This window comes from Crassostrea angulata, chromosome 1 (genome assembly GCF_025612915.1).
Source record: "Crassostrea angulata isolate pt1a10 chromosome 1, ASM2561291v2, whole genome shotgun sequence".
NCBI lineage: Eukaryota > Metazoa > Mollusca > Bivalvia > Ostreida > Ostreidae > Magallana > Magallana angulata.
Window position 1 is genome coordinate 42,970,684 of NC_069111.1, and position 26,247 is coordinate 42,996,930.

General features: G+C 34.0%; 1 protein-coding gene across 1 annotated transcript; it reads right to left on the reverse strand.

Annotated features, from left to right (window-relative positions):
* Positions 1–1,157: 1,157 nt before the first annotated feature.
* On the reverse strand, positions 1,158–24,282 carry LOC128183415 (cytoskeleton-associated protein 5-A-like). Its single transcript, XM_052852406.1, has 45 exons — positions 24,153–24,282; positions 23,700–23,787; positions 23,364–23,557; positions 23,025–23,151; positions 22,472–22,551; positions 21,945–22,116; positions 21,592–21,733; positions 21,195–21,283; positions 20,943–21,056; positions 20,525–20,629; positions 20,146–20,235; positions 19,533–19,697; positions 17,893–18,021; positions 17,612–17,749; positions 17,349–17,393; positions 17,073–17,171; positions 15,947–16,057; positions 15,115–15,207; positions 14,802–14,987; positions 14,367–14,458; positions 13,967–14,024; positions 13,720–13,845; positions 13,257–13,396; positions 11,617–11,791; positions 10,294–10,407; positions 9,833–9,961; positions 9,511–9,705; positions 9,009–9,251; positions 8,795–8,899; positions 8,518–8,667; positions 7,961–8,164; positions 7,580–7,715; positions 7,184–7,380; positions 6,720–6,853; positions 6,254–6,424; positions 6,023–6,146; positions 5,705–5,884; positions 5,124–5,387; positions 4,651–4,839; positions 4,222–4,356; positions 4,008–4,100; positions 3,751–3,913; positions 3,043–3,170; positions 2,817–2,897; positions 1,158–2,218 (listed from the first exon to the last, which is right to left on the reverse strand). Exons 2-45 carry the CDS (start codon positions 23,754–23,756, stop codon positions 2,084–2,086), a joined length of 5,997 nt encoding a protein of 1,998 aa, XP_052708366.1. The 5' UTR covers positions 23,757–23,787; positions 24,153–24,282; the 3' UTR covers positions 1,158–2,083.
* Between the last annotated feature and the right edge of the window lie 1,965 nt (positions 24,283–26,247).

The window sequence follows — 26,247 nt, forward strand, 5'->3', positions numbered from 1 at the left end:
CCATGTCAAAGAATTGTAAGCTCTGTAACTCGCTTATAATTCAACAAATGACACTATTTTATTCAAACGCGATTACCCTTACATTTTTACCTTCAAGGTGTTGTATCGTTTTTTATTGGTAGATGACATTTCATTCTTCTGTCAAATACTCCGTTCTTACCTCAAAGAGGCCCGTTGTTTTTCTGCTCTGTAGTTCAGTGTACTGGGGTTGTGTTTGATAAATGCTTAAAACAGATTTTTTAGAGGAACTCAAACTTCCTCATGCAATCTAAATCCAATAAGGATGTTGATTTAACTAATTATATAAATCGCTATATTCGAGCATATTGGTAAAAATTATCACAGCAATTATAGTGGCCTCGTCTCATCCTCAAAGTATCTTTTCATGTAAAATCAAAGTAAACATATGTTTAAAGGCACTTTATGGCACGAAACTTTATCTAATCTTATGACATTAATGTACGTAAAAATAGGATCTTAATTTCTTCATGAAATTGTAATATAGATATAATTTTTAAAATCCTATGCTCATGCACAAATCATAATACCGAGAAGTGACCAGTTCTAGTATTTATTTGTTTGAGGAATAGTAACATTAAATGGTCAACTATTTCTTGTCAAATCCGGTATATCAAAATTCATTTAAAAAAGGAATATGAATAATTTGATCAGTCATCAAAATGCTTATTTTGGCAATTATAGTTTTGCATTATAAAAATTGAAATGTATCATACCCTTTCTTTTACTTAATTATTGATTAATCATTGTTATTTGCCATTGGCTATAGAGTGATTTTGTTATATGGTATGTAAAATTGATTGAATAGAATGAGCTGCTATAAATTTACAGAGCCATTTCAAAAAATAAAAAAATAAAAACAGACTTCAACAGTATCAAATAAAAGAATTATTTTTGTCCAAACCTTTGCTTCAAGGGAGACATTTTATAATCAAAATTATTGCTATCAAGGACACTTTAGTCAAGTCTGAGAATACAAACAAGAGAACCAAACCCCCTGGTTTGGGCCATTTTCCCAAGTGAAGGGTTTGTTATCCGTTCCACTCTACATAGGTTTGGACTTCATTCTAATACTTCTCTAAAAATTTCCTCCATAACTTCTATTTTTTCAGTTAGAACTGGAGAAAAAAAAATTAAACTTTCATTTTTTGACATTTTATTATGTTTGCACTTACACTGATCACAAAATATTAAGTATCCCAATTTTACATAAAGTAAAAAAAATGATGTATCTCAGACAAAAAAGATCAAAAACTGAAGGACAACATCAACATGGGATCACTCGTAGCACAGGATAATAAGACAACTCCACTGTTAGTACTTCAGTGTGTTAATTGGGCCACAACAGACAGAGAAAATAGGGAGGTCAATAGAAAAAGCAAGATTTATAGGATAGACATTCAGCAGTGAAGAGTTCCACTTGCTTTTAATTGCACAATATGAGATGTAATCTTTCAAATACTAAAAATTTACTCAATATATACAAAAAGGGCAACATTTTTATACTGGTCTCGGAGCTGGCAGTTAAAATACTACATGATAACAAATATATGTACATGATGTAGTTGTAATTTCTTCAGAGAGGGAATAATGCAATATCATTAAAAGAAAATGTACATATCTCTAAAACAAGACAATGCACACAACTGTTGTATTCATGTAGCAAATCACCTTACAATAATGAGGCATTGGTTTTTGAAAAAAGAAAATACCTTAATAAATTTCCTAATGCAAACAATTATGTAGGCTACATATTCATATATAGCTTATTATTCATACCAATGCCTTTTTCCCAGCATTCATATTAGTTCTAGCACACTGAAACTGCACAATAAGCCACATTGTTAATTAAATGGCAAATAGTCTTTAAAAACAATTGCATAAATAAAGCACTAGCGTGCATGCTAGACGAAGAGTCCCTGGATCAATATCATGCAAGAACAACAATGAAGAAATCCTCCTCAATCTGTTCTCCTGCTTCCATTTTTCTTCTATCTGTACACAACAGAAAGCATAGATCACTATTTTGTCAAAAGAACACATTTAGACTTGAGTGACCTGGTTTTCAACTTTTGGCTAGCCTTTTAATGCGTTCTAGCCTCATTTTGAGTTCTGACACATCGGTTGACTTGGAACCACTAGATGCTGTTTGGTTGTTGTCACGATTCTCTGATGAGGACAGCACTGGCTTTACACAAATCTAAAATAACAAAAAATGATAATATTCATACAATGTAGTGATTCAAAATGGAATGTACAATATGACTGAACATAAATGATACAATAAGAGATTATTTCAGTGTCAGTTTTTTTGTTCAATAAAGTGGTAGCAAGTACATATACATATTTTAGATCCTTTAGAAAGGCACACGGGAGAATGTTACAATTTCTGGTCTCTGAAGACTTAATGACATTTCAACAACAACAAAAATTATTAAAGAAACTCGGTCATTAAAAAAAAATGATTCAACAGAATCACATGAAGCTAAGCGTTGGTACTTTGTATGATGATTATTTAATATCTGTGATTTTGTGTAAGTTTTTGATGTAATAGTTATTTGACCTTGACCAAATAAAATTTGGTTAAGATCATTATACACCCTACAGATAAAGACATCTTCTGTATCTGATGTTAATTTCATATATGTCTGTCAAAATTATTGATTATTAAATCTGATGTAACATTATTTCCTATTTCTTTGAGTGAATTTAATATTTCCAATAGGTTATCACACTGATCACTAATCAAACTTTGATCATTTGTTAGTTTGTATAATCTGTATAATCTGATATCATACCTCCTCTTCCATCTCTCTATTTTCTTTTTCTACCTTTTCTGGCATGTCTTCTTTTTTTGACATATTTTCTTGTTTGGAAGGCTGTAAACAGATAAATTCTAATGTAATCTAAATTCAGTACATAAATGTAAATGTAATTCAGCAATCTGAACTTAAATAGTTTGCTACAACAATTCTGAAATTCAAAGCACAGAAAATTTTGACTGGTTAAGAGAAAAAAACTCACATCTGCATTCTCCAGACCACAGTTGGCTCTGATGGTTCGTAACTTGTTCATGTAGAAATTGATGTCCAACTCTTCTGCTGATGTGGGAGCAGGTGTGGGCTTTGTCATCCTCTCAGTCATACCATAACCTGGAATCCAAACAAAAAACCATAAAAAAGGTACTTATCTTACAAAAAACCAATGCATTTATTGTCAATTCTTCCAGCCATTTCTTTTGTGGACAGCACATTTTTTTTCCAGTAATTGTAGAAACTTTTCCAGTATACATGAATTGTAAATTCCTCTAGCCACTTTATAAATAACAGCTAGAACTTTCTATGATTGTGGAAAACGTCCAATAATACATCCATTGTAAATTCCTGGAATGTAAATAATGGACAGTTCAATTCTTTTATAAGTGTAGAAACTGCCCCGTAATACATGAATTGTGAATTCTTCAAGCCATTTCTCTAGTCAACAACTAAATTCTTCTTTCCATGATCAAAGACTCAAATGATTGATTCCCCCATACCGTGATTGTTACTTGAATTCCCCTTTACCCATGGATTTCGACCGAGATGGTTATTTGATTGCCTCAGAACCCATGGGTATGGACCAAGATGGTTTGTTGATTTACCCTGAACAAGTGGTTTTGGACTGAGAAGGTTATTAGATTGACGCTTATTCTGTTGGGTTTGAACAGAGATGGATATTTGCTTGGCCCTGTACCTGTGGGTTCGGATTGTGATGGAGCCCTCCCCTCCCGCTCCCTCTCTATGTTCTTCAGGCCCCGCTCAATGTAGTTCTGGAAGTACTGGGAAGACATCTTCAGGAACGGGTCAAGGTCTGCCTCAGGGTGCTTCTTCTTGAAGTCGTACAGGTTGTTCAATCCCTTTGTAACACAAACAATACATGTATCATGTTTCAGCTAGTACATGTGAAATTTCCATGCAAAATGTCCATGAAATCTATTTTCATTTACTGACCTCAATGGTATTTTCTTTGGATCCAATCTTCTTGAATATTTCAGCTAACATGTCATGTGTACTTTTGTTTAACTTCTTAGGTTTTTGATGACTCTGCAGGAATAAACAGCCAAGATTTACACTTTATTTTCATTCATGTACCATTACTTATGAAAATCTGCAAATTGTCAAATTCCTTGTTTCCTCATTCTACAATGCCTATTGACATAATTACCTTGACAGAATCTGTGTCATCAGAGGAACCATTCATCTCATTTCTTGAGTTTGGATCCTTCTTCAAACTTTTTTGTAAAAACATCTTAACTTCTGAATTCTCTGACGCATCAATTAAATTCAGCTGACCAAGAATCTTTAAGAGAAAAATACCCAAACATACAAAGACCATCTGTAAGACATCAAATGAGTCTTTAACACATTAAGCTGTATTCATAGAGGTCACATCCATGTATTTCATTTATCAGAAAAAACAATTGCATAGCAGGTTTGTAATACACAAATGAAATACTCTCAATGCTTTCTGAATAATTTTCTAGAACTAATTGAAAATTTCCAGTTTGAGGATATGTATTTTCTTTACCTTGATACTTTCAAGGTTTTCATTATTATTCCTCACCCTGATAAATATTTATATATAATTTCTGACCTTGGAGCCCTTGAGCATTGCCAGTGTGTGTATCACAGTCTTAATAGTTCGGAGCGGCAGATCGCTGGTCCGGTTCTTCCACGTGCTGGTCGGGAAGTTCCTCAGGAACAAGTGAGTCTCCAGTAGAATTCTGTCTACAGCCAAATCATTGATGATCTCAGGGACCATCTTTATCATTTTCCAGATACACTGTCAGAAAAATAATAAATAGAACTTTCAAAAAATTGAACAAAAGACTGCTTTATAACAAATATTTGTACATACACCCCTTACATTTACTGATGGAAGAAACTGAATAACAAGCAATAAACTTTTTGTGCATTACATTAAGTAACATGTATTACATTTGTTTGCATTCCTTTTCAGTATAAAACTTTTGATAACACCTTAGTTAACATGACAGTGTAAATTTCATCATTTTGTAATTGACTAGAATATTTGCTAGCCTAAATAAAGGTGCATTAGATGTCTACCTTCATGATGAGTTCAAGGAACTTGGGTGAGCAGGCTTCACTGGACACACACTCCTGCAGCGATTTAATCAAGGCACACAGACTGTTGGTGTAGTCAGACTTCTCCATGATTTTGACGATCATCACATTGACGGACCGCACGACTTGCGGGCCATCATGTAGCAGACTCAGGCGCTGGTCAAGAAGGATTGTAATCAGGCTGTTAAACAGATCCTTTAAGATATCCTTAGATGTCTTTGTGGCCAGAAATGGATTTTGTGTCAACTGAAAAAGCCATCAAAAATGATTGTACTTGAATAGGTCTGAACAGGATTTTAAGTGTAATTGAATAAATGGATAAATATGTATACATATGTAACAGCGTAAAAAACAGTTTAAATACTAAAAAATTTCCACAATAACTCAACCTAATGTAAAAACGATCATGGATAATCAATAACTTTATTTGATAACTTATCTTCATTCCTGAATTACAAGACAACTAACTCTGTGCCAATTTCAAACAAAACTCAAGTACATGTTAATCCCCAAACTTCACAAATACAGTAAACAACTCTTTGTTGATTTCAATAGGCACGTACAGCAAGGAGAGTTCCCAGCAGGCAGCGGTAGAGGCGGACCACTTCCTCTTTGGGTACGTCATCGTTGTTCATGTGTGTGGACAGGGTCATCCGGAACTGCATGGAGATGTGCAGCATCAACTGATCAACATGGCCACCAAGCAGATGCGCTCGCTCCTCATCTTTCAACAGTTCATCAATCTAAAAACAAAGAGTTATGTTACTAACTGCTTTTCCTTCATAAAAGACACAGGTTTGTATACAGTTCGATCAACTCTTTAACAGTATTTATTGAATGTTTTGTATACATTTCTGGCTTACTGTACAAATGTTTCCTACCTGAGCTAGAGCCTGTATACAGGTCAAGATATCAGTGCTGGTTATCTGTGCTATCACTACACCTATCGTGGCCGAGGCATCGGCCGGACTGACCCGTGTCATTGGGGAAGGATCCCTGGCCCGGCTATTGATGAAAATAAATGTCTCTTAAGATCCATTTAACAAGGAGGTTTCTGTAATCCAAAAATCTAAACATTTTCCACATGACATACAGTACATTGTGTTACTCACTTGATCTTGGGCATCTCCACTGGTTTAAAGAGCTCATCCAGATCAAACTGATTCAGCTTTGGCATTTCCATCTCAGTTTTTTCAAACTCAAATGTTGTGAGGTAGGTCTTTTTCATGGAGCTAGAAGAGGCAGACTTCGGCAGTGCTGTGGCTGGTCTCTGGATCTGTGATCTGTGATAGAGAATGAAGTAAGTCTGGGTTGGGAATGGATGATCTGCACACGTACTAACTAGGTGGCAGATCTTGGGAAGAGAGGTTAGGAATGAATGATCTTTACGAGTACATTCTATGAAGAAGACCACACTTGAAATGGGGCTTGGGATGGATGAACATACAAGTTCTTATAATGGGAGGCTGATCTCTAGGATTTGGGTTTGGGATGAATGATCTTTACATGTTCTTACATGAAGCAGACCTCTGGGGCTGGGATTAGGGTCGATTTATCTTTAAGAGTACATGTACTTACTGTGAAGCAGACCTCTGGGGCTGAGCCGGTGCTGCTGTTTTTGGTCTCTCCTCCTCTTTTGCTTTTGGTGCTGGTTTATTTTTTAGTGATCTCTTTATTCTTTCATCTAACAGGCTCTGGTCCTTGTCATTTAGCTACAAACAATAAATATTCATGTAATATGAGTAAATATACATGTAAACAGTTGTCCCATAAAAATCAACAATGTTTTGAATGTTATGATAGATAAAGAAATCCTTAGACACCCTAACAACAAATACTGTAATATATTTTTAAACTTTGAATATGCTCTGCCAAAATATTAAAAACTAAAATTATGATTTTCAAAGACTATCAGCAATTTCTACAACAACCATCGACAATATTTACATCCATAAATAATAAGTCAAAGGCGTACTTAACTTGCATGTTGCTAAAATGCATGTATCATAAACTTAGGTATTTCTGTTCTTTCTAAAACTTACATTTCCTGTTAGCTTATAAAACTGGTTTTCGCCCACGTCCATGTAAGCTTGCACTGCGGCGTTCAGGGCAGCGTTTCGTACTCCGTTATCCCGATCTCCGATCTGACCGGCAATGTTTTTGACAGCCACGTTAGGACTGGGCTGACACACAGAAATACCATAGGCCTCAATTAAGTTACCCAACTCCTCAATGCATTCTGTAAAAATCAATGCAAACAATCCAATTTAATTTCTAATCTGCTTCTCTTTCACACTCTACAAAATCTAATGGCTGAAAACACTGCAGTGTAAGCATTAATATCACGTTATGCACTATTAAGAACTCTTCATAATACATGCAAATGAAAAAAATTGCCTCATATCATCACTTTTAAGACAAAAAATCTAATTTCTAACCCATTCTCTGTTTGGCATTTTTGGATTTAATTCCGTCCATGAGGAAAGTAAACATCTTGCTGACAGGATACAACTTGTACAGAATTTTTATAATACCCCGCACATCTTTTCTCACATTGTCCTTCGCATCTCCAACCTGCACAATAAAAGACGAAAACACAGATGAGAAATAATCGATGTTCCTCATCAAAATAATAATCATTAATTTACAAATCAAGAATGTATCAGGCACAGGCATCATTGATTTAGTGAGTTCTTCCCAAATTTGACAGAAAGATGGCTACCAATGAACAGTCTTCAGTACATGGACAATTCGATCAAGTCTTTAAGAGATGAACTGTGGAGGTACACAAACATATAATTTGTTTACTGTCCACTGACCTTGATGATCAAGTAGGGGATGAATGAGCTAGCCTCGTACTCATGCAGACTGTAGTCCATCTCAACAAGCATGCTCAAGACAAGTCGCAGGTACTCGAGTGCCTTGTTGAGCATGCTTGGATTGGTGTCCAGAAACCGCACCGTGAACCACTTCAAAATAAGGTCAAGGTTACCAATCGTCTCATCAGGCAGCGTCTCCAGGCTCTGAGGAAAAAAAATCAGGGTTACAACTCTGGATCATCTGAGATTGTAGCATCTACACACATTCATTTTTGTGGTACTTTCACATTGTACATTTCTCCTTACTGAAAGGCTCTTAATTCACAAACTTAATTGTTGAAAATTATTGGAAATTAAAATCAAGGATTAAGATAGGCATTACAAAACTTTGAAAACACTTTTTACTACGACTACGATTCATAACATTGACTTTGGAAACTAAAACTAAATTTAAAGACTGCATAAAACAAAAGGAGATTTTACTTGGATGCTGAATCAAGTTTAGCAGTAAGAGTGTGCTATTTTTTTCCAACCCTACTTTTGTACAGCATATGTACCTTGATGAGAATCTCTATGGCCTTGATGTGCTGCTTAAAGTCCACATTGAACATCATGTCCATCATGCCTTTACTAAAATTTTTCTCCATCTGCAGGGTAAGTTGTTCTACATATTCCCCAGTTAGTTGGAGAAAGTTCCACTTCAGAATCTAAGTAAACATATTCATAATATTAAACAAAAACAAACAATTCAAACCAACATTAGAACCAATCCCATTTAATAAATTTATACAAGTATAGTAAATACAAGTATAGTAAGGTGGAAACACAAGTGACCTTGAGACTCTTCTCATCCTTGAACCTTCTCTCTTTAGGCACGGTCAGATTCATCGGGGGACTAGTGTCCTCCTCTGTCTTCTTCTTCTTGCTTGGTGCTGGAGCCTGTAATAAAGTCAAACAAAATTGTAATAGTTCATCTTTGTGGGGAAAAAATATTATCCACATAATTTACTTTTTTACAAATATTCAGCTGTTTAATGGGCCAACTTACAGCCTTAGCCTTTCCCCTGACAGTTCTGGTCTTGGTTTCTGTCTTGCCCTCGGCCCCTCCCTCTGATGAAGCAGTAGACAGGGGCCTGCTGGGGGCTGCCTTAGGCTCATCGTCCATGTCATCCATGGACACAGGGGCAGCTGCTGCCTTAGCCGAGGCTCCTTTCTTGGTCTTTGCTGGTTTCGCAGGAAGATTTGCTTTAGCTTTCTCGATAATAGCCATTATTTGATCTTTTGATGCAGGCTGAAGCAAACATAAAATAGTGCTCCGTGAATACCGTCTATACAACCAATAATGAACAATGTATATGTACATGTACTATCCCATCCTGTACCAACCAATGCTCTATCATATCTTAAGCCTTTTCAAGTGCAGACATCAATCAAGAATAAATTGGAATAAGAAAAAACTAATCTTGCTTACTAGTACAATGTATTTCAAAATTCAATCAGTGATTACAGAGGTTTTCAATAGAATACTTGACCGGGTATCAAGCACTGACCTTTAGCTTGGAGCAAGCTCTAAAGACCGACTCATATCCAGTGTGAATCATGAAGGGAACAACCGCATCCTGGGCCTTCTTTCTCACATCTCCATTACGATCCTCGAGGCACGTGAGTAGGTGGGGGATACACAGCTTGAACTCTGAGGGTAGAGGTTTGTGGCTAGGCAACTTCTCACTCAGCCAGCCTAGCAGCTGGAAAACAGAACCAATGTAACTTACGATTAAAACAATGGCCATAAAAAAAAAAAAAAAAAAAAAAAAAAAAAAAATGAAATATAAACTAAATGAATTTCTCTGTAGAAGATAAATGTATACTAACCTCCTGTCTAAGGTTTGGGTTCTCCAGTTTGAGTGCATCACTTAATGTTTCCTGCTCCACCAATGGAACCAAATTACTATTCTCCATCCACACATTAAGTGCAGACACTGCAGAAGCTCGCAGGTTAGGCTACGATTGGTAAAAAGAAAATATTTGAATTTATTGTCATAATTTGTGAAAGGGGTGACTTAGTAAATAAAATCAATATGAAGAAAAAAATAATCATCTTCTCTGACAATCATAATTGACTTAATCATATGTACATGTAGGTGGACTAACTAAGAAAAAAATAGCAGACCAAAATCAAACTAATAAATCAAGAAAAATTCTTTTTTATTTTAAAAACAACATGAAACTGCGACCAAAAGACAAGAAATGACAAATTTTTGTTGGCTTGCAAGTTGCAGCCATAAAATAGTGAATAATTTGTTCACATGAGTCAATGCAAAGCCTTTACTTACTTTACTGTCTCCAAAACAGCCAATCAAAGCTGGTCCTATTATTCTGATATGAGCCTTACAATGGGGCCCCAGTTTTGTTCCCAGAGAGGAACAAATTCCCAGTGTGGTAGCAATCTGTCAAATTATACAAAGAAATCTTACAGCAAAGTAGTCTCATTAACAAATTGATGAAAGTTAGATGGACAAAAATATAAGAACAATTTTTCGACTTCATTTGATAAATTGATACTAATAAATTTCACAGATTTCAAGGATCAATTCTGATGGGAATCATGCATTATATCATGGATGGAGGTTTTAAGTTTTGTCATAAAGGCTGAACATTTTACGAACGCCCCCCCCCCCCCCCCACCCCTCTTTTTTATCTGTACAAGTTTCAAAATGATGCAGCTTTCAATCAAGTTTAAAACAATAACACCCAGTTTGATTGACGTGATCAATCGAGCGTGATCTGACCGGGTCCGGGTATTTCTGTTTACTAGCAATTAACAACGTTCTATTTGATAGCTTCAGTCATGTATTAAAAGGGGAATAAAAAATTGAATTTTTAAAATTACCAGTAGTAAAATTGATTTAGAAAAATAATTATTCAGTGATTGAAAATATGCACAATTTATATTTGAATTATGTTGAATGAATTTGACCGAATAAATTCAGCAAAAATGCATGAGCAGCTCCAAAACATATTAATTTTCTTTTTACCAAAGCTATATGCACTGGTAATTCACTCAAATGGAACTTGGTGCCTGAAAACGTCACTCCATGGAAAACAACTCCATTAATTGTCATCGTATAATGGCTGCCTTTACATTCCACATTCTTATTGATCGTATGGTTTTCTTATACAATTATAAGTGTTAAAATTAACTACTTAAACAATATTAAGTGCTTAACATAATGTACTGAGTTATATTTTTATAGCAGAATTTACTGCATTTTTTAAATTGTACTTTACACACGTGTGCTTACAGAAAACTCGTCGGACACATAACACTACAGTAGAACAATAGGATATTCAAACTAGAACTAATTCTGACTAATTCTTTATTTCCTGTGTATTAATTGGCTTCCTGTGCATAGTGATTAGCAGCGTTCACGACCGCTAGACTGAAAACCCCAGAGGCTTTCACACCTCTAATAATTAAGCCCTGCCCTCACCTGAGCTTTACCACCTGGTAAAAATGTTTAGCCTTTAAGACTAAAATAAGCTTTCAAAAATATGAAAAATTTAGAAAAAGAAAGGGCATTATACAGAGTACTTATATGGTAGTTAAAAAATGGATTATCTTTGAATAAAACAAAAATGTGTTACATTACTCTTACCAAAATTTTGTTGTTGTCATTCAGTCTCAGTTTCAAAGCTTCTGGTAATAAACCTAAGTTAGGGGCCACAAAGGGGGATTCTTTCAGAATAGTCTCTAACTTTTCTAAGGCCGCTTTTCTTATCTTCCAGTTCTTGTCTGCCATCTCATTGACTAGATCTTGTGTTATCATCTCACTGCAAAACATTCAAACAAGTATAGAAGAATGTAATACATTAACTATGAAACAAAATACAAGGACCAAGTCTTCAACTTAATCATGCTCTAAAACTTTCTGGAAAAAAAAAAAACACATAAAAATTATCTATTTAGATGGATGCCTTCAAATAGTAACATACATTTCCTAAAGGATTCCGAATTTTTGTTTCTGATGTTTATTATATTTCAAGGAAAATACAGCCATTTTAACTATCACATTGCTTGATTTAAGAAATAAATTTAATAATTTTTTTATTGATTGATCAAATGAGAAATTGACCGGAAAACTTCATCAATGCGTGTAGCAATGTTTGTTCATTGATCAAAAATGTAAATAATTAAAACAAAAAAGCAGAGCGTATGAATACAAAACAACAACAGCAACAATATTCAAAATGGATGCGCCTTCAGCTGATGCAGAGCTATCAAGCTGAATTTAATGGATTAAACACAAATAAAGAGTTGAAATCTGAACCAGCTGAATTGGAAGCTGAAGGGAAATACATGCAATGACATGTAATATAATTCACTGTACAGCAGGATTCGTTAAAACTGGCTTTAATTTGAGTATAAGATCGCTGGAATAGGCAACTTGGCATAACCGTGCATGGAGACCCGATCATGGACAAAATATTGGATATGTTGACAAATGATCAGGGTTGTCTCTAAAAATTGAAGTAGAAGGAAGATATAAAAAAGTAGAAGGGGGTCTGGGGGTCTATCTTATAGCTAGATTGTGTTTGAAATCCAAAAATAGCCGGGTAATTACGTCGCTTTAGGTGGGGAAATTCCCCGCTCCCCGGGTCTTAGAGACAACTCTGAATGATAGTATGTATTTGCGCCTTTTGTAAATGTTGTGGTAACTATAGTTAGCCAATGAGGTACATACATGATAAGTCGTTTGGAATACGCCGAAGGAGTTGATGCACTTCTCATAGCTTTGTTTTACAATGCTTATTCTGATGACTAATCATGTGCGTGTGTTAATTTAAAACTCATCGTTAACAAATTTGAGCAGCAGTGAAAGTGGATAGACCAATATATTCGTTATAATTATTCCTGGAATTGGAACAGACAGCCTCGCCGTAAATGTTGATTGTTAATCCCAAGCAGACGAAATCGTGAAAAGATGCCTAACTTTCTATTTCGTGAATTAAAAATGTGTTTTGTTTATTTTTGAAGGTAAAACTTTCAATTTTTTGTGTTTATAAAGTTGTATTTTGTTTGCTGAAAATAAACTGACACAACTTTACATTTAGTTGTCAGTGTTTATTTTGGAAACTCCCATTCTATAAATTATAATGTTAGATCACAACAGTTAAGAAAAGTTGATCCGGCAAAATTTTATTGCTGCAGATATTAAAGAAATTTTTCGACCAATCAGAAGCGCCGATATCTTGTCAAACGAATAAATATTAAATGATTTCCAATAATGGTGGGTACCTAATATCTGTCCTGGGCAACGAGTCATCAATCTTGTCATCGTCTTTGTCATCAGCGTCTACTTCATCTTCATCATCGTCAGCATCCCCACCTCCAGAAGCTAATCCTCTGGTCGGTGCTGGGGGCTTCTCTCCCTTCACCTTCAATGAACAACACATGTAGTGAAAGATGGTGTCCAAAAATCAATAATGTAGAATCATTAAAATTCGTGGGGACCAATTTTCGTGGATTGCTTAAAATTTAGAGGTTTGTGGGGACGTAATTTCGTCTTTTATTTTTTACCTACAAAAGGAAATAGATTATACAACCCAAATTTATTAATTTGTAGAGGATGTTATTCGTGGATGAGAGGTACTCATGAATTCCACGAAAATCAAGCCACCACAAAATCCAATGATTCCACAGTACTTCTTTCAGTGCAATCTATATTTCTTCTTTCTTTTGCACTTGCTCATTGACATACTTTCTCTATTTCAGCGTCCAGTTCCTTGAGTAGAGCTGGTTTTTCGCTGTCAAACATGACCCTAAAGTTCTGACCCATGTACATATAGATGACCCCACACAAGGAAATTCCTGCTGATCTCACGGCCTACAAAATTAATTATAATAAAATCAATATTACATGTACCGTACATTCTTTCTCATCCATAATAAGTTTTTAGAAAGATTCATTCTTAAAACTTAAATAATTGTATTGATGTTTAACTTACAGGGTTTGTATGGGCGAATGATTTCTTTATATTTTCAATCAGCAGCTTCACATTCACTCTGAAAATAAACCCATCACAGAATATGAATACTGAATAAATGAGCCAGCTCAGTCACATGGAGGAGTACCGTAGAAACAGAGAGGAAGGAAGCATTACCAAAGGCATGTTCAACAGAGCGAGCGTTTGCAAGCGCTTGCTCTGCTAAACACGCCTCTAAACTGCAAATGATAGAAGTGAATGCAGAGCCCTTTTTGAAGCTTAATGTGCAGAAATGCATAAAGAGGATTACCAAATAAGATGAGCAAAAATGCAAAATTTGGTATATATTTAATGCACTGTGTGCAATTTTACATGAATTTGCTCTGAAATCTTTTTTTTTCATTCAATTAAATTTACTTACTTCAAGCCAAACTCCTTTATTGCATTTGTCAGCCAGTTGATCGCCTCCGATTGGTTTTTGGGATTCTTCTGCTCAAAGGCCATGGTGATGACCTACATACAAGGGACAAAGTGTATAACCAGTCAGATCACTGCACACTGTGTAGGGACTAAATACCATTATGATATATCATCTTTTAAGATGATCTATATTTTTGGGGTTTGTTTTTGAAACTTTCCATATTACAAAAAATTTAGTACATGTAATTCATGCATAAAATATAACAATTCTTTTGTATAAAAGAGATCTTAAAATTAAGAAAATACTGAAACCTGAATACAATTTGAACATAAGGAAAACACAAAATAAAATTTACTTTAATTTTGCAATGTTTACAGCAAGTGAAAAAGAACCCCACTGATATAGGGATCACATACTGATAGTTTCTGTACTCACCTCCTTCCCCACAAACTCCAGTGAGCAGGACTCAGCTATACAGCTGAGGGCCTCCTGGACGCCCGACCCATTCTTCACATCTCCCACTTTATCCACAAGGTCACTGAGTACAAAACCGGCCGACACCTTGGTGAACACTGTGTTCTTACCAAGATAAGCCAGTAGGTCTACCTTCAACTTCAGCACCTGTTCAAAGAAAAAATATATGAGTCTACTTCCTAATAAACATTTTTTCTCAATGAAGAACACTTTTATCCTTGATCAATTTGTCTTTATTGAAAGTGTCCGTAGAATTTTTCAATTATTGTCTTACCTGGAAGTTATTGTCCTTGATTCCTGGTTTTTTGGCCAGAGTTCTCACCACAACCTGTGTCTTTAGTTCCTCTTTGCTCTTCCCCTTCACAATCTACAAGTATCTACCTGGTTTATATCTACGTAAATCTCTCCTTACAATGATGACACTACTGAATTTTTTTTTTTTTTTTAACTTCAATTCATAATTTTTTTTTTTTTAAGTTTGTGAACTTCTAAAATTCAAATTATATTTGTTGTTTTGAACCAGTAGTTTTGAACTTATTCTGGGACAAGAGAAAAGCTGTCAGTGTGACAACAAACTAGGTTTTCTTTTGTGTGAACAGTATCCATAATCCATTTGTCAACTCTGAATTGAGAAACACTACCTATCTAGAGAAATCGGGTACTTTATATGCAATATTTTGCCCCACAAAAACATTTAGTTCAATAATTGTAACTTTTTCATAAATCAACAAAAATCAAAATCCAAGTAATATGCACATCTCTGATACATGTATATGTATAATTGACCTGCAAAACAGCAGCTTCTTATCTTAAACTGTAGGAGGAGCTACCAGTACAATGGTAGGAATACCCTTTTAACAGCCGCTTGCCCACCATTTTCACCATTTCAATAAATGTACCTGGATTTTTCCCTTGGAAAACCCACTTAAAAACAGCTAATCAATCCTAAAATCAATTACTTCAAAAGTTTCTGGCATTCTGGACTTGAGTAACATGTACAAAACCAATTTATCAGTACACATAATCTTTATAACAGTAATTGCTAAACCTCAAAATTGTACCACAATTTGTAATTGTAAAATAATTTTAAGAGTTGGTTTACTAACATCAGTCATTTTCTGAGTTCCCTCTAGCCTCTCTTTCCAGTTGGAGCTGGACAACTGTTTGAGAATATCAGCAGTAAACAATGCCTCAGCCTTCTCATCCACAGCTTCATCCTACAAACATCACTCAAGTCATACATATACAATCAAAATTTCTGTCAGACTAACCAAGAGTTTATTAATTTGAAATTTGTCAAAATTAAATTCTTTAAAGAAACTGACCAACAATTCCGAAAACTGATGAACTAAAAATAAATTTTTTTCAAATCTTTATCTCAGCAAATCTTAAACTTAAGGAGGCCGACTTTAGTTTGCATTGCGCATGTTTTTGCGCATTCTAATATAATACAGTTGTTTTATACTTCTTATGAATTTTTTTCGATATCAGTTATAAAATTGAACACAATAAACAAAATACAGATAAAAATATTTAGATTTTTAAAGGAAATTTTTATTTTTAACACGATTTTTATGTGTGCGGTAGGGGAGCATTGCCATTGCGCTTTTATGACGTTATGATAAAAAAAAGCTTTGTAGGAGTACGTTATAAGAAATAACATAAAAGAAAAAGTAAAAATTGTACGCTGTTGAAATTTTTTCTACAGAATGAAGCTATCCTCGAGGATATTTTCCTCATTTTTGGAATGAATCCATTATACCAATCATCATTCGTGATGACCCAAATATATAGCAAAATTTGGTGCATTTTAATATTTTGAGATGGCCCCCACTAAAAACCAGACGGTAGAATTTTGTGTTTTTTACATATAAGGTAGGAAATGATATTACTTATCATATATAACAATTTGAGAAAAAAAGCTATTGTAGTATTTTTTAAAACTGCTTTGATGTGTGGAAAATGACAGTTTCCTATACATTCCTATAGTAAATGTACCTTTATTTTGAGATGGTCCCTAAAAAGAACCAGACGGTCGATTTTCATGAACCTTCGCATATGAACTAGAGTTGGTTTAAATTACATATGGTTAAAAAATAAAGAGTTTTGCTATTGTAGTTTTTCCGCAAAAAAACCCAAATCAGCCTCCTTAAATACATATTCATAAAAAAAAATTATGACGATCCATAATACAGGTATATCATAGATAAGAAACGCAGACTTTGCACTTACAGATAACAAAGGCTCTGTGACCTCCTCTTTGTTGGCCCCAGCAGGACCCTTTTTTGCTCCTTTTCCTTTGGCTGGAGCTTTCCTTGGGGGACCTCCACTCTATAAATGCAGTTATTTATCTAAAATCATGTTAGCGAAGTCACAAATACACTATTGTGATTAAAAAAAGACTAACCAATGAGTAAATTTATCAAACTAAACTTTCATTTAGTGTTGTCTATATCAGAAATTTATATCTAAAACATGTAGCATCAAGAGCTGTTTAGATGACCCTACCTTGCTTTTACCAGAGGGAGCTGTAGAAGGACGAGAACCTGGGGCCTTAAAAATGAATAAGAAAAATAAAAAATAAAATTTACACCATTAAAGTTATGAAATGTCTAATTCATCTTTACCTTTCTTACATTTCTGTATTTTTCAGGAAAAAACTAAGAATTATTCTTTCTGATATTTAGCATATCACCCCATTAAATCCTAATCTGGTTGTAGATACATGTACATATGTATGAAAGTTTCTAAGAGTTATCTCTCTTTCTTACCTTGGCCGCTGACGGGGCAGCAGTGGCAGGCCTTTGAACTGGTTTGGGCTCGTTGTTAGCTGGCTTACTGGCTGTCTGTCCAGCTCGTGGCTCTCCTTTCATATTCAGTAAAACTGCAGTATCACAAGCCTCCTTAATCTGAGACCAAAATGAACATTTATTAAATACATGTACGTATGAAGTACACTTGCTATATTTCTAGAATATCTTTTTTCCTTTTAATGTCAGCAGCAACAAATTTCTTTGATATTAGGTACTAAATAATATATCAAATATAGAACCTTCTGCATCTTAAGATTGTCCACGTCTACTAAGAATGGCATGATGTGTTTCTCTGACACGACTTTCATTGCTGTGCCCAGGGCGAGGAAGGAGGCATCTCGTACTTCTGGGGCCGTGTCTGCAACAGTCTAAACAACAGAGAATATCCATTTCAACATCTGAAATAATCACACCAAGGCTAGGGCTGGATGGAGATAAACTTGAACTAAAAACTGACTTCTTTTTCAGTAAAACAATGTATCTATCTGACATAATGGCATAAGATAAAGGTGGCTCAATGGCTGAAAATGTTTCTTAAATCAGAAGAAAATAACTTGATTAAATACAAGATAACATGATGCATATGAAGATACATAAGTCAAATAAGCAAAAAAAATTAGCAATTTAATATAAAACTAATGATTTGCAGATATTTAATTCAGTAAATATGAACAAAAGCCCTGTGCCAATTCAAACTCTTAATCTGTGGATCACAAGCCTGATACTTTAACCATTGAGCTACATGTATGATGGATATTAAACCAAATCAATTGATGCAATTTTACAAAACATTTATACTGCCATCTTGTGACAGAGTGTCTTAAAAAGTATATGTCTTAATGTAGTAAGATGTTTTAAAGAACAAGCATGCTGTATTATTTACATTTGGCATGAAAAAAAAAAACAACAGCAGCAAATGAGGTATAGCGCCTTTTCCATTTATTTCGCCTACACCTGTTTGAACAGAAAGTACCTGTTACTAAGAATAGCTTCAGGTACCTAGCTGTCGCAATATGATTTTTCGAAACCTAGATACTGGTTTTATTATGGTAACTGTATCAACTGATTTGTCATAAATTCAGGAAACTCTGTGTATAATGTTTATTGATATTTTGAACCGTGATAAGTAAAAAAAAATTGCAATGGATCTATGTGTAAATAGAGAACATGCACAGTTTTAATGAAGAGATCTGTTAAACTCATGTGTGCTCATACTCAGACTGAACTTAACAGTTAAGATAATTTTTAAAAAATCAGAAGATTACATACATGTTACTTAATCTCTCAAATATTTTCATGTTTCAATTAAATTAAAAAAAATTATTTACTACTTGGTGGATTCAATCCAGCAACCAAAAAATCAAAAAGACCTCCGTGTTACCCACTAGGTCACCCATCTAACATTTTCTAAAGATGTATTTTCATTATGTATGGCTATATACATGTTTGTATGAGAAAAGACACTAATTGAAATATTTGTCTAATTTTCAGTACGAAGACCACATTAAACCGAAACTAATTCAATGTAAACATGCACTACAATACCTGTAGAACATAATTTCAATCGGATGTATTTGGTTTAGAGTGGTTCAAATAGTCAAATATCCAATTTTTTATCGTATACTAACAACTTTCCTATACATCTCTAACAAAACCTGAATATTTTAATTCTGTCGTGTAAGATAATTAAGACTCTTCTTGTATGGAAATTGTCGTATTTGCGTTTCTTTGAATGTATTTAAACTAAATATTGTATAATATTAAAAATGTCTGATATTTGCAAAAGTCCTATATTTGAGGCCAAATTGTATATCAAGTGCGCTATAATTCTTTCATAACATGTATCCAAGTAAGCAGCCAAGTTAATATAAAGGTTTACCTTTATTAAACTTGTACAAAATGACTTGAGTAGTTTCTTTGGCAGCGTGCTCATGGAGCTTTTGGCGAAGCACCTGGCCAGGAAACTAGCTGTTTCAGCTTTGATGGATGGGTTTTTGTTCTCCAGGGCTGCTACAATGTCCTCTAGCACTGAGTCCAACGTTATCTACAACATGTCCAAGTTTTGTTAAGAATCAAGATCAAATCACATGTATTACCTTGTACCTACACTTCTTCTAAGACATGTAAATATTTCTGCTCAAAACCTTACATAAATGAAGCATTCCTTAAAACCAGTGAAATTTAAAGTAAACAATTGTTTAAAATTATAATCCCCACATTATTTTACATATGACATCACAGCTACAGTTCGATCCCCGTGATCGACAGTGGTTGTATGCGATAGGGTATGGCGGTCGCCCGCTTGGACACGTGGGTTCTCTCCGGGTACTCCGGCTTCTTCCCACACCCTCGCGCTAACATCCATGCCAACGAGAGATATTAATATAAGTTGTAGAACTTGTTTATCAATCGTTGTAAAATAAATAAAGTTCAGTTTTTTTTAGAATTAATATAAATAAACAATGTAGAGAGGTTGTAAATCTGGTTCTTACACAAGGGAAGGCAGCATCAATACACTCTCTCAGGGCAACCACTACCATCTGTTTCTTCTCCTTAAATTTCTCCAGGACACATTGCACTGTCTACAAAACAAAGCCAACAAACCTATCATCATTTTTGAAATTGTTTAAGCTACTTTTGTTTGCTTGTAAAGCACTATAATGTCAGACTATTTCTTTGAAATAGACTTTTTTTGTAATTAAGTTAATACACTTGATACTGCAGTTATGCAAATACCAATTTCTAAATCTACCTATATTCATGCTTTGCACTGGCAAAATAATAAAACATCATTAAATTAATAAAATAACATCAGCAGACAAAAAATGATCCAGAATGAAAAAGTGTTGAACCAAGTTGAAAGTTACTTACACTGACTGCATAAGGGGTGAACTTTTTACGTAGGCCATTGGCGATTCCTGCCATACACTTTCCCCCCAAAGCTACCAACATCACATTTGTATCTTTGCTGATAACCTGGAATTAAATGCAACATTTTGTGCCTTATAAGGGGGACAATGCTGAATTTATTTTATGCTTGGCAATTTGTATAGTAGACATCTCAAATAATATTAAATTTTCCAATAAATATCTCAGAGAAAAAACTTGGGGTAATGAGAGTTTAATTTAACAAGAATTATAAAATTCCTAAGATTATTGGTTAGGAAGAATTCTTTTATAACATTTAATGGCAATGAAATTGAAACAAACCCCTTTTTAAACTAAACAGAGCTTTCTCACCAAAATGCAGTGTCTACCAGTAGTTTAGAATTGTCAGTTAGTGTCTTACCTTCTGTAGAGCTCTGACAAGCTGTCCATAATCTCCACCTTCTAGTTTAGGATTGCTGGCAAGCTTTTCTAGGGCCTCTAATGCTTCTTTCCTCTCCTGCCATTTCTTTGCTTCCTGCAGAAACAATTCAAAACTTCTGTCAATATGCCAAAATTTGAGTGAAAAAACTCAAAACTCCCATGTTTCTTTGAAGTCTTGATATTTTTTTAATTAATGTAGATGCTATTGAGATTAATTTAAAGGACCCCATACAATTTTATCATAGAAATCTTTGGGTAGCATAGCCAGAATATCCACAGCCTGCAGGAGTTCATAAGCATCTACTTCATCCTCGACCTCTTCTGAAAAAATTGCATTTGTAACATTTAAAAAAGTATCTTTTATGCAAAAATAATTGTACTTAATACTTAAAACTTCAATGTATTTAACTGAAATAAATTGAACTCCATGCATATTACATCAAAGTAACCATATTGCCGCTGCATTTCAAATGTTTCTACACTACTTCAAAGCTACTTTCACAAGACATATATTGTTCAGATACCCCTTTAATTAGGTTCAGTGTCCGCTTCCCCCAACAATTTCCTTTTCTCCTTAAAACTCTTTCTTCTGTCCCCTTTCCCCCTCACGTCTCATTTTATACCCCTACCTTCCCCTTCATTTGCTGTTCCCCCTCCAGCGGCTGCCTGCTCTTCCATTTTAGCCTTTAAATCTTGCTGTGAGCGGAGAAACCTCTGTTGTTGTGGCTTCTCATTTCCAACTTTTTCAAACTCAGCTTCAAGTTCAGCGACCTGTATAGTGTCAATGAAATTTCAAGATTTACAAATAGGATCAAATATTTTTTAAAAGCTCTGCAGTTAAAGACATTAAAATCTTATACTAGTAAATCATTCTATGCCATTTCTATATCATACTTAGTAAAGATGTGCATATATGTATGAAATATTTTAAACTAATGAACCATTTAAGCACAATGAGCACTCAATAGACATATTTCTTAACCTGTATAGGATTGAAGTTAGTCATCTGCGGCTTGATGGCTTGTTTAATCCATCGATAAATTTCTATAATCAACGTCTTGGACTCCTCTCTCACAGTCTTGTCACGATCTTCCAAAAGTTTGGGCAGTTTGGGAACAAGAGGTTTAATAGGCATGATTTTATTTCCAAAATTCCTATTAGAAAACAAAAAATTCTTATATATATTATATATCAATACAGATAATTTGGTATCATGAAAGAAATCTGTTGGCATAACAAATCAGCATTTGTGGAAAAAACACTGCAAGTCTTCAGGGATTAAAATTAGCGGGAAATGCTTGCAAAATGCAAGCTGATTTTGGTGTTTGATGTTGGCCCAGTATTGTAATTAATTTAAATAAAGCATGAAAAAGGCATTTAATCATTCTTTTAATTTAAGCTCGTAGATTTTCAATTTAACCTGTGAATTTATATGTATAGGCTAAAATTAGCCTCTGATTAAAAAAATTAATTTTGATCTGGAAGTCTTATTTTAAGAAATGATCAAACCTTAGAGCCAATGTGATTGTCTGGACTGTGGTGATCACTATTTTGGGCTGTTTGTTGTCTAAACCAGCAAGTAAGCATTCCTGTAACAATAATCATTGTTCTTATTGAAGATTTCATGTCTCTCAAGATATCATTAAAATATTGATTATACATACATACAGTTATTGCAAGAATTTGAATTCTTAACCTTTTGTCAAAATTAAAACATTTACTCTGAATAGAAGTAAATGTTTTAATTCTGACAAAAGGTTAAGAATAGAATTGACTGTGCAGTATTACTTTTAAGGTTTGTAACTGACTGACTGTCACAGTGGATATATATCTGGTTGGTAAAAGACTTCATAGAAGAGGCGAATGCTTGTTGTCAATGATTTATTACTCATTAACTAAATATAGACTGTAACAATGACATGTTTCATCTAATGACAGACTTTTTTCTCATCTGAGGCAGAACAATGATCAGTACTTCATTTGTAATACATGTATTTCATTTAGATCTGTTAAATTGTTATCTGATTCAATAATAGAACCTGTTTGATATTGTCGTACTGACCTGAACTATGTCCTGTTTTTCTGCTTCTATGTACAACATAAAAACCTCCATGGCTTTCTCCTTTGTTTTCTGTTTGCTGCTATTGAAACACTTTGTAATGACACCTTGTAAGACATCCTGACACACCCTATATAACAGAAAATGAAAGACATACAAAATATAGCTTATATTCAATAAAATTTGCAATTTCTTATCAGAAAATTATACATAGTAATATGAGGCTATAATCATCTGTAAAGTGATACTTATCCACCATAATAACAATTCTAAAAGCTGAATTTTTAATCTACTTCAATACATGAAATGTTTCAGCAACAGCTACAAGTACATTTTCCTCACCTTCCTGCTACATTAGCATTTTCTATAAATGCCATTACTGCATCCAATCCTTTTTCTTGTGCGAAAGCATTAGTGTCAGTGACAAATTTCTTCATTAAACCAGCATACTTGTTAAATTCAGGTGACTTTTCGTCTGTTATAGAACTGAACAATTTACAAGCTTCCTCATACCCAGCCAGACGAGCTTTCCACACCTGCAAAAATTTGTGCAATATAATTTCAGTTCATTATTTTTTCCACAATGATATGCATCAATAACTCTTTTAACATCTTCACATCTTAATCAACAGAAAATATCTTCATGAATCTGGTAATTATTATAATAGAATTGCCTACCTTATGTTGGACTTTTTCATCCGTTGGCAATTTCATCCATTCACTATCATCACCCATTTTGAATCAATATTTGTAGTCACACCCAGTCCTGATAAAAATAATTCAAAGTTTCAATTTGCATAAAATGGCAGTAACATTCTTCTGTACGATAATAAGTAAATAATTCAACATCGAGGAAATTCGAGATATCTACTCTGTGCTTTTATAGACAGACATCAAGCTGAAAAATCGTCCACAGTATTAATATAAGAACAATTTCTGTAACAACATTATAAATATTAGTTGGGAAATACCACATCTCATAGACTTTTCAGAATGACAAGACGTTCAAAACAGACATTGACATGTTTTGAATTTCATTTGCCGCTTATTCAGAGCAGATTATTTATCCAAGCGTATTTAAGAGTTAACGGTTACATGGGTTTAAACGTTACAGTATATTAAAACTATCACCTTAATGGAATCAAATATTCAATAAAAATCAAACTTCAATCACATATGAATACACAGTCCAAGTTTTGAAAACTACATTTTCCTCCATTGGATTGGACGATTATTACAAAATACAGCGCCACCACGCGGGATTACAACATATTTGTTGGATTACGCCCCTTTCCATGCATTAAAAAGAATCGTACAGGTGAATGGATAATATCAACAGGAACGTATTATTTATTAACTGTAAATTATTTTTAAAAATCGGACCATGTTACTTAAATTTATCAGGAAATAGATATCATATTGCAATTTGTGGAATGAAATTTAATTCATACTTTTTATCAGACGAGTATGAATTCATTTAAAATGTCTACATATATTATTTTATATTGATACAAATACATTTTGTTGATTGCATGTAAAGCGTATGTTTAAAAACTAATTGTGTAGTATCATATACATCATTGGCGTCGGAAGCAAATGCATATCGCGTTCCTTTAACTTCATATAACATCAATTTCCGACACCGTTATTATTCTCCCATTCAATTTTCATTTTTACATACTCCCCAAAAAAAAAGGGGGGGGGAGACTCCATAATAATTTACTTTTTTATAGGTAAATATAAAAACGAATGTTTGCTGCGAGAAAAAGTGTGTGTGTGTGTGGGGGGGGGGGGCTGCCCCTCCACCACCCCACCGATGCTATGTGCCTGGATTTAGACGGAATGGATGTACCTTGTATATATTTTACGAAGTTCTTCTCGTAAAGGGGAACTCGCTGTTGTAATTAGCCTTACGCCCGGACGTATATGGTTAGAAACCTTATTAACCTGAATAAAGACAAGGTCGAGGATACAATGTACATATGATGTTTATTCCTCTGTGTCCCAAGCGTAAGTGACACAGTATAAAAATGAATATTAATTACAACATATTGACAATTAAATTTAAATTGAACATTATTAAAGAACATGATTAAAATAGACATTTATATAACATCACTGGTCCGCCATTTAAAGAGTGGCGGCCATATTTAAAATCAACTTCCGGTATCAATTCCCGGCCGTTGATTGACAGTATTACAATTTTAAAGTAAAAATATTGACTAAACAAATTTTCAAATACTGAACCCAATATCCAATTTAGTATTAAATTATCATTAAAGTAAGTGAATATGAATCGGATTTACTGTACAAAATTATGTTTAAAATTATCTTAACACCCAAGTTAAAAATGTTATGGAACTTTTACTAATTTCTTAATGTTAAATTAAAGCTATCACTTTAACTTAATTTTTAATAACTTGATTAAATAATAAAAATACCTATAATTCATATAAACAATCTAACTTATAAAACATAAAAATACTGACCTGAATAAAGACAAGGTCGAGGATACAATGTACATATGATGTTTATTCCTCTGTGTCCCAAGCGTAAGTGACGAGAGGGAGACGGGGGAATAAACTTAATCCTCGACCTGTCCTCAGTGAGGTCACTCAAAGGGGGTAATTACAGTGTAATTAACAAATTATTATAATGACTTTATTGAATTTCCTTTGGGGAGCCTCGCGAGGTTAGCGTCCCCTTTTACCTTAATTTTTATTCAATTAGCGGAAGAGTTTCTCACTATCCCTGGCATCTATTGTTATGCGTTAATCCTAAAGTGATAGTAAAATTAACTCAAATACCTACGTACTGACAGTTGAATAGATAGACCGACTTTTGTTTGCATTACTTCTTAACTTGAACATTTGATAATTGCCGATATGTGAGAATGATTTATTCCTAAATAAATTGTTACTAACTTTCTAGATCCGAACAAAAAGGAAACGTGTAAACGTTAATCCGAACCCATGTACATTATTTATGTAGCGCGACGCTTTCTTCTTAATATTTATTTAGCCCACAAATTCTTAACTTTCATTTAACTTAAATCTTAAATTGTAAAATATAAAATAATTAAAACATTTACGAGATATTATAGACTATAAGTAATTATTACGTAAAATATATAAAAATCAAAATGTGCACCGTCACACTACCCCCTTCATTTTGATTTTTATATATTTTACGTAATAATTACTTATAGTCTATAATATCTCGTAAA

Excerpts from the sequence above, each read along its gene's own strand:
- LOC128183415 (XM_052852406.1), bottom strand. The coding sequence starts at position 23,756 with ATGGGTGATGATAGTGAATGGATGAAATTGCCAACGGATGAAAAAGTC. Across the intron at positions 23,558-23,699 it reads ATGAAAAAGTCCAACATAAG|GTGTGGAAAGCTCGTCTGGC; the intron begins GTAGGCAATTCT and ends AAATTTTTGCAG. Across the intron at positions 4,357-4,650 it reads CAATGCTCAAGGGCTCCAAG|ATTCTTGGTCAGCTGAATTT; the intron begins GTCAGAAATTAT and ends TTTCTCTTAAAG.